At 30.6% G+C, this 14,740-nt stretch overlaps 1 protein-coding gene across 1 annotated transcript in view; it reads left to right on the top strand.

Moving 5' to 3' along the window:
* Window positions 1-1,634: 1,634 nt before the first annotated feature.
* Window positions 1,635-14,740, top strand: part of LOC129957273 (proton-coupled amino acid transporter 1-like) — a 45,776-nt gene continuing 32,670 nt past the window's right edge. Inside the window, exon 1 of the mRNA XM_056069542.1 lies at window positions 1,635-1,788. Coding sequence (XP_055925517.1) covers window positions 1,729-1,788 — 60 coding nt within the window. The 5' untranslated portion in view covers window positions 1,635-1,728. The remainder of the gene's footprint in view (window positions 1,789-14,740) is intronic.

Here is a 14,740-nt window from a genome sequence, read left to right as displayed (position 1 = left end):
TAGGCTCGACAGAAAAGTGATTATTATTCGAGCTCCAGTCAAAGCATACATCATTTGCAGAACCCGAAAGATTGGCGACTTTGTGGGGAAGAAATCAATCAAATTATTTAAATGGCTTGTCATAGCTTTTCAAGTATATTAGTCAAGTTCAAATAATAATTTTTTAAATAAATTTCCTGAATTCCAAGACATCATAGCATTTTATAATTCCGAAATGTTGAATTAAACTTGATTGTCCTATATTTCACACTTCTTTTTTAAGTCTTTTCTTTTTCTTTTTTTTTCAAAATCAGTGGATTAGAAAAATTAAAAACTTATAAAATTTTAGGAACTAAAAACTGAATTTAATTTTCAAAAATTAAAATATTGATAGAAGCATTTCTTTTCGAAAAGTTCATTATGTATGAAAATAATTTGATTTATTATAATTAAATTAATTTAATGTTTCTTTTAAAAAGTTATATTCTGATGCATCATATTATAATTGATATCATGATGGAATATATTTAGATGATTAGTAACAATAATATAAAAAAATTGTAAATAACTATAGAATAAAAAATTATAATTTATATTTCATAACATCTTTTCGCAATTTAATATTATCATGTAAACAATTTCTTTACAATTGGAGAAAAGAAGTATGAATTAAAATATATATATTACAAATAACTGATATGCAACCAATTTCAATTTAGATGTCTGAATTAAAAGCAGTATTATGCTTCAGATTACACAAGACCATAAAACATTTTACATTATCAAACAGCCTATCCCATGGATAGGGTCAGATCTGAGAATGAGAAACCTCCGGTAGGGTGATAGGTTCTCGATCCCCTGGTGGGTATTCAAATTTCAAAAATGTTTTGCCCTCCAAATTTTTGAGAACAAAGAATCAATTACTACTTTTCAATATAGTAATCAAAGTACATTTTTTAAAAATATTTTGATTTTTATTACGTTTACCATTTTATTTATTAACAAATTTCGTAATTCATTATTATGAATAATATTAAATATTATGATAAGTTAATATATTTATACAATATCACTTCACTCATATGAAGTTAAAATTTCATTAAAATTTATCGATTAGCTGATAATTAATTCCCGATAATATTAAAACCGCGTATCTTATCGGAAACCTACAGTTATTCTAAATTTCATCTCTCTCTAGGACAATCACGAAGTAAGCTCGTGATTGATTGCAACATTTCATCATAAACTTGAATCAAATCAAGTTAAGTAAAAGTGCATTAAAAAGAACTGTTTTTTTTTTTTTTTTTTTTTTTTGGTGTTTCCTGGATCAAATAGTAATTTTAATAAATATTTTAGAGAGTAGTGCTCTGCACACAAATGTCCTGTAAAATATTGTCACATAACACTCACTTCCGGAATTACAGAACAATCAGTTCGTTCCATTTTCCCTCCGTCTACTTTTTGTTAGTTAGTTAGTTAGATTAGTTAGCTTCCGTTTCCGCTGAAATGTGTTCAGTTTCGAAGCATATGTTAAAAAAAGAACTTCATCTCTTAGATTAATGACGAAATATAAATTATTCAATTGTATTAGCTACGGTCAACGTGAAATCTCTATAGAGATCACTTTTTCTTAAAATGCCCAATAGAAAGAATTGAGTCTTTTGTATCTTTAATTTTTTTTTTTCTCTTCTGGGTTTCTTTCGATTACTTCATTCAAGCCAATCAATCTTCACGCCATTTTTATTTATCATGACAACTGATGGATTCAAGACCATTCTGGAACATTTCGGAGATAAAATTAATGCATTCGTAAGTATACAACTTTCTAAACACGTCTCTGCTAAATGTAATTTTTTTATTCGAAATATATTTTCCAAAGGGCTGAACATTATACATGAAGCTAACTAATCTACCATGGTTACCAAGATTCTTTAAAATAAATCAAATAGTATTAATGTTGAACTTTAACGATTGATATGACAATTGACACTTTGAAATCATTATTTTTACTTTGAAAAATGATTCATAGTTTTGCATGACTATTACTTATTACTTTCCTTCAATTAATTCGAAATAATTTATTGATTAAAAAATTAATCATTATATTTTTAATTTCTAAAAAAATGTATTTTAATAAAATCACTTTTAATTTATTCTTACTAATTAATTTTAATTTAAAAAATAAATTCAAAAATCTAATTTTATATTTTTCTACAGTCATTATACTTATTTTCTTAAATTAGAGCGATTTTTATTTTAAAATTGAAAAAACAGCATTTGCAAAATTTAGAAGGAAAAAAAAAACTCCATGCAAGGACAGTTATTCAACCATATCTATTTAACTATCAAATCATTATACCATTTGAATATGCACGGAAGTAATAGTTAATTAACCAAATGTTTTCAGAAATTGAAGATTAGTTTAAAAGCTACTACTTTGACAGAAACGCATCAAAGTGACCAAAATACATTATATAATAATCTTCATTGCTTATTAAATTCTCAAAGCTAGCTTCCTTATCCCCCCCCCTTTAAAAAACCATTTTTTATGCATTTTTATTAGACTCATGAGTTATTTCCTAATTTCTTTCTCCTATTGTGAGATCGCTATTTAAATTAATTAATCCTAATGTATTGAAATCAAATATTAAAATGCACTTGTGAAGTAAATTCTATGCTTTGACGAAATCTGTCCTTTTATTTATTATGTGTCTTGTATAGATAGAAATTCTTCATTATACAACCAGCATTCCATTTCAAATCTTTATTTGATATTTGAATAATTTAATTTAAATAATAACACATGATGGAATTGTGCATTGCACTTTATTGCACGGCCATCGAATTAATCGATATATTTTTATTATTTTTATTATGAATATGTATGGTTCACAATTGTCGTGTCATTAATGTATTATAATAACATGGTATGACATCAACTTTATTATTTTTCTATACATATTTTTTTATTGTTATTCCCAGCACTCACAAATATTTGTTTTATGAGCATAAAAATGTAAATGCCATGACGAAAAAAAAATACTCAGATTTTTAAAGTGTTAATTCAAATATCTGTTATATATTTAATAGTTCTGAGAATTTTTTCAATTGAATCGATAATATTTTTTTATGGAATTAGTAATCTTTTTTATAATCGAAATAAACATTCCTAAATATCTTTATTTGTTGTTATATATTATAGTCAAATACAATTTTTAGTTCTTGATATAATGAATTGAATTTGATATTTTTGTAAATTTGACATAAATTATTTATTTCTAGGAAATTTCTTACTTGAGCTTGATAATATAACTTTGTTCAGTTACAATAGATGGCAGCACGCTCAAGCCTATTTGATTCATTCAGTGGCTGTCGGTTCTGATCTCAGAGAGTCTGTCAATGTTAAAGTACTTTCCAGAAATATAACAAATGCTCCGTGCCTCTTGTAAAGATCGAAAGTGAAAAATAAAGCATTCGGATAAAGTAATTAATTTTGCTTTGAATAAAAAAAACTTTTTCGGAATTAGCATTTAACTTTACTGGATATTGGATGTACAATGTATTTCTATAGTAAATACTATGAAAAAAATGGTACCATGAGCATATGCGTGAGGGTACAATTTTTACAATAAAATATATACATAGTGTTTAAATACAAAAATCAAATTTCCCTATTAGCACAAGAGATTATTATATAGGATGTCTCCGCGGTGTTTGATTTTCAGAAAGATGGCCAATATCGTGAAGATATTGGAACAATGTTGCTGGGTATTTAGTGCTAATAGATTCTCCTTATCTTCATTACTCATACTCAACATATTGTAATCTTTGGCTTAGCATGAATTATAAAAGCCGCATTGCTTATTCCAATTCCTTTAATACGTTTTTTTTTTTTTTTGTCAATACTTTTAACTCAGAAGTATCTATTCTCATGGATATTGTCTAGCAAAATGAATAACCTCGGCTTTTAGAATGTTCATGGAACCCTTAAGCATCAATACTGCTGGTATTTGAAGTCCGGTTACATTTGTAAATACGAAAAAAAGTATTTTGAATGAATCTATAATTCAAAGAAGCATACAATGTATGTTACAAAAGTGAATGAAGTAATAAAACTTATAGCAAAATACAATATTTCTGCCGTGTTCTTTGATTTCGTTCAAAAAAATCTGTCGACTTATTTTTTATTGCTTTAAAAAAATTTCATTGAAAGAAAGCATTCTTTTTAGATTTCGTTTATATACATCCTATGCCTCTTTCTATTCTAGATAGCCCCAAGATGAAATTTATAAAACTAGTTGTTTTAATCTTAACTCATTCCACTTACATTAGATGATAATACAACTAAATTGTGCTCAATACTTTCAAATTCAAATATTTTCTGGATGACAAATTCGAATTCTTCTGATTGAGCAGACCATTTAAAATTGTCAGTTATTTTAAAGTGAACTACATAATTTGCTTTCTACAAAAGCATCTCCAGTAACTGGTAACTTGGCGTTGTGATATGGTACCAACGCCATAACACGGACTTGACGTTGTGACATCACTTCAACAAAAAAGTATAATTCAGGAACATTCGAAAACAGTGGCAATTTAAAGTACAGAGTAGAACTATAAAAACAGAAAAAAATAAACTTTCAAAAATATCTCATTTATTGTTGAAGAAACTATCATCAAAAATAAAAGTAATTTATATAAAACTAATTTAACGTAAATATATCCTGAATCAGAACTATTAAAAGGAAGATGCATTGTATTTAGAGCAGCTTAGAAGGTACATTGTATTAAAGACTAATGCTGCTTCATCTAAAACACAAATGCAATTAGCCAAATTAGAAATAAATATTAAATTTAAATGCAGAAAATGAATTAAATGAAATAAAAAAGCAGGAATCCGGTCCGAAGACTTTATCAAGGGTCACCCTCAGACCGGGATTCAAACCAAGGACTTTTTTTTCTGTGAGAGATTTGACTTTCGTACAAATATTGACCCCTCGTGATCAATAAATTAAGGTTTTAAAGGACAAGAATTAATATCAATAAAGCAATTACATTAAAATTAGACAATAATAATAAACAAAATATTATTTCAAAATTCATATCTGAGCAAGGCTACAGCAAAATTAAATCAAACCAAACCACTATAAAATCATTATTAAACTGTAAAACCAAAAAACATCAATAAATTAAAAAAGCAAAGAACATATCAGTAATATGATTGATCGTCAGTCATTTCATATCTACACACATTACTGAATATTTTCACAAATCAGTAATATTGTTTCCTTGCGTATTTAGTTTCATAGTCAGGAAAAGAGATTTTTAATGGAGTGACCACAGAACTTGATTGTAAATTTGGCGACTTTGGTGGAAGTTTTAGAAAATACAACAATGAAGAATGATTAATAATTCATTCGACTCTATAAGTCGAGTGAACTATTTTTTTGTGTGCTGATCCCTCAACTATTATGTTGCTGTTGCGCTTTGTCTGTCCATGCTGTTAAATTTTGCAAATTATTTCTTTCTATATGATTCTGATCTGTGTTCCTACTTGTGCTTCGTACTTTTTTGCGAATTAAGGCATTGTCATCCGTTATTGAACTTATTATAAGTTATGCATCATCCATTCGCTAGTTGGATTTCGATTAAAATGCATAAATAAATCGCATAAAACGCATATATAAATCGAGAGATAAAATACGTTTTTGTTATATTATGAGTTCCCGTTTCGCTCTATTAAGAATTCATTTAATGTATTTACCTTCTTTAAAAGGTGATTTTTTTAAAACTTTTTAACAAAATATATATGTTATCTTCTTTAAATTTTAATAATAAGAATTTTAATTTTTAGCACTATGAATATTATTTAAATATACTAGAAGGCAGAATTGTAATTTGTTACTTTTATTTTTCGTAGAATATATAAAGGTGACTTAAATCAGATGGAAAACAGGATCAATTACCTTTTTTCTTTTTCAAGCCAAATGATGCATGCATTTATCTTACAGCTGTCGCTTCTCAGTTTCTGTCAACTTAAACATTGAACAATACTGAAAAAAAGAGGATATTTACCGTGCTAAAAGATTTGATTTATTATTTCGTACCCTCTATTCATCATCTGCTTTATCTGATGCAATAACCGAAAAGTCAATAAATATGGAGACCTGTGAATATAATGAAGCCATTAGTCTCGCTAAAAATATTTAATAAAAAGTATCGGAAAGGCAGAAATTAATGAGGTAGCTAATTATACTCCCCTGATAATTAAAGCTGAAATGCCCTTCAATTGTCATTTCGATGACGTCGTTAATAATTAAAGGACCGAGAAGTAACATTGCACAGAAACAATTGTCATCAAAGCTATATATTAAAAATATTGTCAAAATCTATAAAATTGTTTCCATGCGCAGTTATACCTATATATTGTTACGAAATTTCCCGGGGGTCGTTTGGATAGTGGAAGTTATATGGTGTGGAAAACGCTCAATCAGCAGTAGAAAATAAAACGACGACGTTTATTTACACGAAGACACACAGGACAGCACAAAGACGACAACTATATACATAGCATAGAAGACGATTATCTTCAGTCGAGATGTGCAACATACAACAAGACTCTACTGCAGACAATAGCGCACAGCTTAATTCAGCACTAGCTTGACTCCGTCGCTGCTCCGCTTAGCTCTGGAAGGCCAGTTATTTAGCGTCGATTCCGACCACTCTTCACCGTCGATCCCGGCTACTCTTCTCTGTCGCTTCCGACTACTCTTGGTTCACGACGACTACTCGGCAGCTGCAGGCTGCTCCTTTTATAGGTCTCAGGAAGTGGGGCTAGAAGCCTCTCAACCAATCAGGAACGTTTGAGGCGTAACTCGGTTCCTACTGGACGGATCGGGAAAATTCTCGATGTTTCGGGTATAATCTATTTTGGCGCCAAAGTCGCCAAGTCGCCAAGCTCTGGGACCTCCTATTGAGCCAACTATGCTGGGAAGCCGCATCACAGATTCGTAACAATATATCGCAGTTAAAAATCCCCACACACCACAGTTTTCATTTATTCGAAATTTTTATGGTTTTATCTTTAATAGAACCATTTACAAAATGACATAGACATTTTGCAACCCTAGGAAATGTACATTATGTGGTCCAATGAAGCAATACTTTTCCCCATTTTAGTCCATTTTTAACTTAATCAATGTATTAATGCTTCATTTTAGTTGATCTTTTTTGTTTTAATAACTTCATGAAAATATACTTTTTATTTATTCATTTTTTTAAAATATATATTATGCAAAATGCAATTAAACTTCTAAAATTCTCCAAAGGATAAAATATAAAATTAGTCCAACTTTCCTTCAATGATAAAAGACAGAACAGTAAAAAAATTTTTCTTGTCAAGAAAGAAGTCTGTTACCTCATTCTTCCAGTTTAGAACATTTTTATTTTAATAACCTTTTTCAGAAATTATATACAACTACTAGCCGCTGTACCCGATATTCCAATTGCGTTTATATATTTTATATACAGTGGAACCTCGCTAATTGTTTCCGAATCGTATCGCAAAGCAAAACACTCATCAACCGAAAGAAAAAATTCAGTTGAAGTCCATTAAAATAGCACATTGCGTTCCATTACGAAAGAAATTTTCGAACAAATTTATAACAATGCAATTTATTATTTATAATGTATGTTTCTATAGACAAGAAAGACATTTGTCTTTGAATGTGCTTCAAAATTTGACGAAAATGGGATACAGCACCGTCGTTAAATGAGTATGTAGCTTACATAGAAACTGCAATATTAGAGCGATATTTCTCAACGTCAACTAATTTTCGAAGCTTTCGTCATCGTCCTTTATTTCACTGGAAGGTTGTTGCTCTGCTGAGTTTGTTATTTCTTCCTATACAGATCGAATCTCCTCCGCAGCTTTTGGGTGTGACACATAATACAACCCCACAAATTCTTTATTTACTATATTCTTCCTCCAGCTTATTGATGCCATTGCTATCTACTTCAACTTCATAATTTAGCCATAAACAAAATCTCGTCGATTGCAGTTCCATATCTATTTGCTGAAAGCCCTCGGAGTCGTATTTGGCAATGATATCCGGTCACAATCTCACCCATGCAGATATAGGGTTTCTCTTCAAACTATACAGACTGATACAGGTGAATCCAGCATGTGAATTTATGGCGTTCCCTTGGCACTCATTTTGCGAAACACCACTCGTTAAGAGAGCCGCTATTTTATATTTTGTTTTTCTCGTTAGCGAATCATTCGTTAAGAGATGCGCCTGTTAAGTGAAGTTAAACTGTACCTGTAAGAAAAAGCAAAATACATAGAATTTCATGTCATGTAGTTTTCGGATTTGCTATTTTTAATCCCTTAAAACATTTTAGAGCTATCAACCTTAATTTCAACCTTGCAATTAATTAATATTAAAGATTTTTGATAAACGGATACTTTTTAGCCTCATATATATGTAAAGTTTAATTGGAGTTTTCGTTTTTGAACTTGGCAACATATATTTTGTCTTGAGACAGAATTAGGAAGTTTTTGATAATACATTTAATTTAACTTCAAGATATTGCGCTTTAATGTAAGATAATATCAATTGTATGCATAGGAAATCTATATATTTAAGAATTCTTTGATTTAATATTTAATGTAATAACGCATGTCGATATTTTAGTAGCTTTAACAGAATGAGAACAATTACAAAATTCAGATAAATTATTTTAATACAGCAAGATGCTATCTACACTCAAAGAAAAGTCAGCGTGTATGAAAATAACTATTTGTGCAAGTTGAGGTTCGAACTCGCAACGTTAGAGTTCATAGCCGAGTAACAAAGCCACTAGACAAAAGTGTACACTCTTCTCCGGAAGTTGTTAACTGTCTTATAATGTTACCATCACAATAGTCCCCCACCAGTGAGTCGGTAGAGTTTATCGCGCCAGTTATGGCGAGCGACGAACGTGATTATCGCCCCAGGCGTTATGGCGAGCGACGAACGTTGTTATCGCGCCAAGTATTATGGCGGGCGACGGCGAACGTGTGTGAGTGGTTGCTGCCGGTAGATGGAGCCACGACAGCTGAATGAAGGATGCGGTTGTTCAGAACCAGGGTCACCAATGCGCAAGTTGAGGTTCGAACTCGCAACGTTAGGGTTCGTAGCCCAGTAACAAAGCCACTAGACAAAAGTGTACACTCTTCTTCGGAAGTTGTTAACTGTCTTATAATGTTACCATCACATATTTAATATTCTTGTGTCTTTATTTATTTATTTCTTACTGATATATTTTTGGTTTCTTTAACACTGCGAAAATGTGAGATGTCATTAAACACCAAAATAGGCTGTGGTGAATAGCATATAAGACAGTTAACAACTCTTCTACCCGAACGATCGTTTTGGTATAATGGTTTAGTTACTGGACTGCTAACCACAAGGTCCCAGGTTCTCGTTTCTAAATATAAGAGACATTGCCAAGTAATTTTTTAATCAGCCTTTAATTTTACAGATTTTTACATAAAGACAAGCTTTTTCTATTCTAACCATATGTCTGGCGCAGTATAGTCAGCAATGGCTCTTGCGCCTATAAATCCCACAATCCTTTCTTCTGAGGTTCTATCCTTCGCGCGCCTCACCTATCGCCTCATTGGTGACCACGGACAATGAACCTTCAACCTTCGTACAGCTGTTGTGGCGCCATCTACCCTCAACCAAAGTCCTCAAACTCACTTGACGCTGCAGAACCAAAAGTTGTCAGATTCATTTGACGCAGCAACCCAAAGTCGCCAGACACACTAGGCGCATCAGCACCCACACACGCTCGCCATAACGCTTGGCGCTATTCAACTGGGTACCGGCCCATTTAGACAACAGCTAATAACTCAATACATCGCCACTCAACAGCTATATCGTTCGTCTCACCTCCGACTCACTGGAGGGAGAATACTTTGGTGAATAGCATATAAGCCAGTTAACAACTCTTCTACCCGAACGATCGTTTTGGTATAATGATTTAGTCACCGGACTGCTAACCACAAGGTCCCAGGTTCTATCCTTCGCCTACCTCTAAAAGGCTTAACATTGCAAAGGAAATTAGTGGGGGTGGTCACACATACTCTCTAATAAATGTAGCAAAGAACACCTTGTATAGCATTAGCACTTGAATCTATCGTGTCATCCTTGGCGAGTTGTTTGGCGATTTATCCCTGACATGCGTTAATAGTATCCAAAAATCGAATTTGTATTTTAAGTGCATTATCCTCAATTAATTGCAACAAACTTTTGGCACAGAAATACACTTGTAGTCGCAATATTACATATCAAATTTGGTATATTTAAATCTTTGCTTTTTTGAGTTATCATTTATATATTTCTGAAAATACAGACCGGCAGATGTTCGATTTCGCTCAAAATTTGACAGCTGTCTACACTACAGATGTTAAATTTGTGTACCAAATTTCATATATCTAGCTCTCTTCATTTTGTAGTTATCATGTTAATTTTTATTCAAACAGTCAGACAGACGGACTTCCTCGGACCAGATTTTGCCCAAAGGCTACAAAATCTTAAGAGAATCTTTGTGGAAATCTACAAATTTAGTGCAAAGATTTAGTGCGTACATCAAATTTCATTCGTCTTCCTCAAAGTGTTTTCAAGTTATCTTTGTCACAGATAACAGACGGATAAACAGACATGTTTTTTTTAAATGTGTTTTTCGAATTCAGAAAGGTCTAAAAAGTGGAAATTCGTCAAAATCTCGAGTTCGAATTTTTTTAACAATGACAATATTTTCTCTATTACTTCATATATGTGAAAGTAAAAAGAGATTCATATAAATTGTGTGTAAATTAATTTTTTAGAAGTCAATTAAAATCAGAGAAATAACCGTACGAGAACGAAATTTATATCATTAAAATACGATTTTTTAAATTTTAAGATGGCAGTGTACCGATCGTTCTAATTCTCTCGGAGAAAGCGCTCCTAAGTGTGATGTGCGTTTCATCTCCATTAATCATAAAATGGCCTTGAACGCGCAGCATGACTCAGTTTCCTGCTTCTCGGAGAGCGCGGAAGAAGGCTTATGTCTAGTTTCACTCTTTCATGACGTCACACGTCTCTCTGAAGAAGAACTTTAATAACAAATTTCACTTAACACTTACGAAAAGGCTTGTGAAAGTGAAACAAAGAACTGATTTTGGGTTATTGTACATCGATCATTTAACTTGCCATTTTCATCTCTTTGATAAAATGAATCCACTCAAAAGATAATATAGAAAAGAAAAGTATAGAAACTTAATCAAACAAAGCGATAAAAGTCTTTCTTTTTACCACGAAAAAAAAAATATCAAGCATTAGAATCATCTAATGCAATATCTATTCATTACATTAAATGGAATCATCAGCGATATGAATTCATTTTCAGAAACTTTTTTTAGTCATTTTTTTAATTTGGAGAACAAACTGATTAAGATTTTTTTTTTAAGTAGAGAATGGTTGTTGTATTTGAAGTTCTGGTATATTTTTAATGAGCTGAGATCGAAAAATAATTTCAGTTTAATAAAGTAATAGAATTGTTTTTAGAATATTTGTCTTTAAAAAGTGATGAATAAAAATGATCTTATAAAGTGAAGTGAGATAAATGATGAATAAAACTGAATAGAAATGATCTTTTAAAAGTGACAGCTGATTTAATTTACCAAATTGCACCGCCTATTCTTTTAAGCGTAATTAATACAAAAATATTTGCACTTTTTAATCCGTTGCTTGACTTTTAGTGGTTGATTTTGAATTTATTAAATTCGTTAGACCCTCACCACTACCCGATAATCAAAGCATATGCCATGCCGCCTTTCCGCTACTATAGATTCAGGATAGTTGGATTCGATGGCTTCATCACTTTTTCTGCACAATATTTTAAATCATAATTTAAAATCATATGGATTTGTTACATTTAAGCTAAATAAATTCTTGGGTAAAAAGTTTCCTATCACAGCATTTTAACCCGTAACTGGAGACATATTTTCATCATGCAGCCAGAGACATGAAGTCAAAATGATTCCATTGTTATTTATCATTTTTGTTTTTTGTAAACAGCATTGATATTTATTTTTGAAACACAATACATTCTGTAAATCATGCAGTTACCAAAAATATTAAAAGCATTAATATTAAAAATGTTATAATATTAAACGTTGGAAAGATGTTATAAGAAAAACCTAAGCAATCTTTTAATCTGAGTATTTACTTCGTTTAGATATTATAGAATTACACTAATATTAATAACTGTTTGAATTTAACATACGAAAGTGAAGAATACAATATTTTAAAATATTATATTAGGAATATTTCTTTATTCTTTTTACATTATTTAAATTAAAAGTAGTTTCAGAGTCATGAAGTCAATGACTCCATAAATAATTCAATAATAATTCATAATAATTCTCCAACAAGAATAAGCTATATTCAAAAACTATTGGGAGTGATTTCCCTAAATCCTTTACGTATGGTTCTTGGTAAAGGTGCTATACTCTTCACATTCCTACTGTATAAAATATTATACATAGGCCAAGATTACGAATGCCACGTACCTTAAATTTTTATTACCAGACTATCATAAGTACTTTGTGCTTTGCAGTATGGTGACGAATAGAAGATATGCATTCTGATTACTTTTTTTTTGATCGATTGAAATTAAAATTTGACACAGAACTACTATTTTAGTAACAAAATTCATCACCAAATTTCATTTATCTAAGTCCTTGCCTTTTTCAGTTATCGCGTTTATTTGCATTCGAATATATAAACCAAAAGATCCATGGACAGATCCATCCATCCCTGTATTTAATCCATTTAATCTATAGACGGATTTGGTTCAAAATTTGATACCAATCTACACTCTGTATGTTAAAGTTGTGTACCAAATTGTATGCTCAGCTCCTTATGGTTTCTACTTACCATTAGGGATTGCAATACCGAACCAAAATTTCAATACCGGTATTCGGTATTTTTTGGATCTTAATACCGGGATACCAGTTTTAATACCGGTATTAGAAATTTTAGAAAAAAGAAAGAAAACACAGGTGTTTCTTTGTTTTATTTGCCAGTTTTATAAGAGAGTGCAAATATCACAAAAAATAATATGTAACTTATAAATTATAACAGTATATAAAGAATCACAAAAAAGCAAAGGAACAACTTTATTATTTAAATAAAAAAAAAGTGTAAATATCACTATTCAGTCTGTGGTGCTATTACAAATTTTTGAAATCTGATCTTAAAAAGCATAAGGCATCAATTTTACTGTCATTAAGCCTGAAAAGTAATTTTGTGTAAAAATGACCAGCTGTCGAAAACCGCTCTTTCGGCATCTACGCTAGTTGGTGGTACTGTTAGCAATGCGTGATATACTTTTTCCAAGCATTTATCTCTAAATCCCTCATCTTCAAATAAATCATTTTCTTGTCGGATGGTTTTGGATATAGCTGATTTCTGTATTGTATTTTGGTTCGTTTAGTTTTTTATTTATCGCTAATTCTAATTTTTGTTCAAGAGACAATTCCTTTTCACTATCGACAGTAGTGTCATCATACTCTTCGATAACTGAACCGAATTCTTTTGAATGTGGATAGATTTGTGGGTAAAAAATTTTTAAAAAAAATTTACTATAAACTTAATCAGATTTGAATTGATTATTTTCTTTTCTTCTTTTTCATTTTTAAAATCATTACAGTTATGTAATACTATAAGCCATTTTCTATTTCGATATACCTTTCTTCTGTGCGATTTTTCAATGTAATATATAATTCTTCAGATAGTGATGTGTGCTTTTCTTTCATGACTGCAACATGAAATTTATTGTTGCATTAGCTGTTAAGAAATTAAAATCTCTCCGACATAATGCCTCTATAGGCAGTTTTATTGAAAGTAGAGCTGATGTATTTCTGAATATTAAGTCGAATTCACTCTCTGAAAAATTAATTTACAGGTTTAAGTCGATTATTGCTTTTTGGATTGGATTTCTAAATTTATTTCAAAAATCGTTCCATCTTTAGGAGTAAATTGTTCCAACGTGTCTTAGAATCTATTATTAACATATATTCTGTTTTATTTTCAGTTAGTATATATTTTTATAATATGGCATTTTTTGTAGGGGAACGTTTAAATATCCTAACAATTTTTCGAACTTTATAAATTATAGGAAGCAATTCTTGATGGGTAAATATTTCATCCTCGTTAGCAATATCTTCTTCAACAATTACATTGTCACTATCTTCATTGTCAATATCACTCTCACTCTTACTCTTACTCTCTTCAATGTCGGAATCCGATGTTTCTATATCCACAGTATTTGGATTCTTCTGTTCTTTATTTTTTTGGTATAATACATCTATTAATCCTAATTGAATTTCATGAGCATAACACAATTGCTGATTTGCACCAATCAACTTTCCAACTTTTTTCATAACTGTTGCTCCATTAGTCGTTATGGATACAATATCTTCTTTCAGGGATAATCCATGTTTCGATAATTTAGATTTAAGCAATTAATTAATTCATTAATTATCTAATTAATTTCGCCCGTTAGGAAGACATAAAAACAAAAACGTATGCTATTTTGCTATGTTGGCGATCCCTGAACATATAGTGAAGACAGTTTTAAAAATTTCTATTTAATACCGAAAAACCGGTATTTAAACTTATGGATACCGGCATTACAAAATTGTACAAATGGCTCAAAATACCAG

This window comes from Argiope bruennichi, chromosome 2, assembly GCF_947563725.1.
Source record: "Argiope bruennichi chromosome 2, qqArgBrue1.1, whole genome shotgun sequence".
Taxonomy (NCBI): Eukaryota; Metazoa; Arthropoda; class Arachnida; order Araneae; family Araneidae; genus Argiope; species Argiope bruennichi.
The sequence above is the reverse complement of the archived record's forward strand: the minus strand, read 5'-3'. Positions and strand labels throughout refer to the sequence as shown.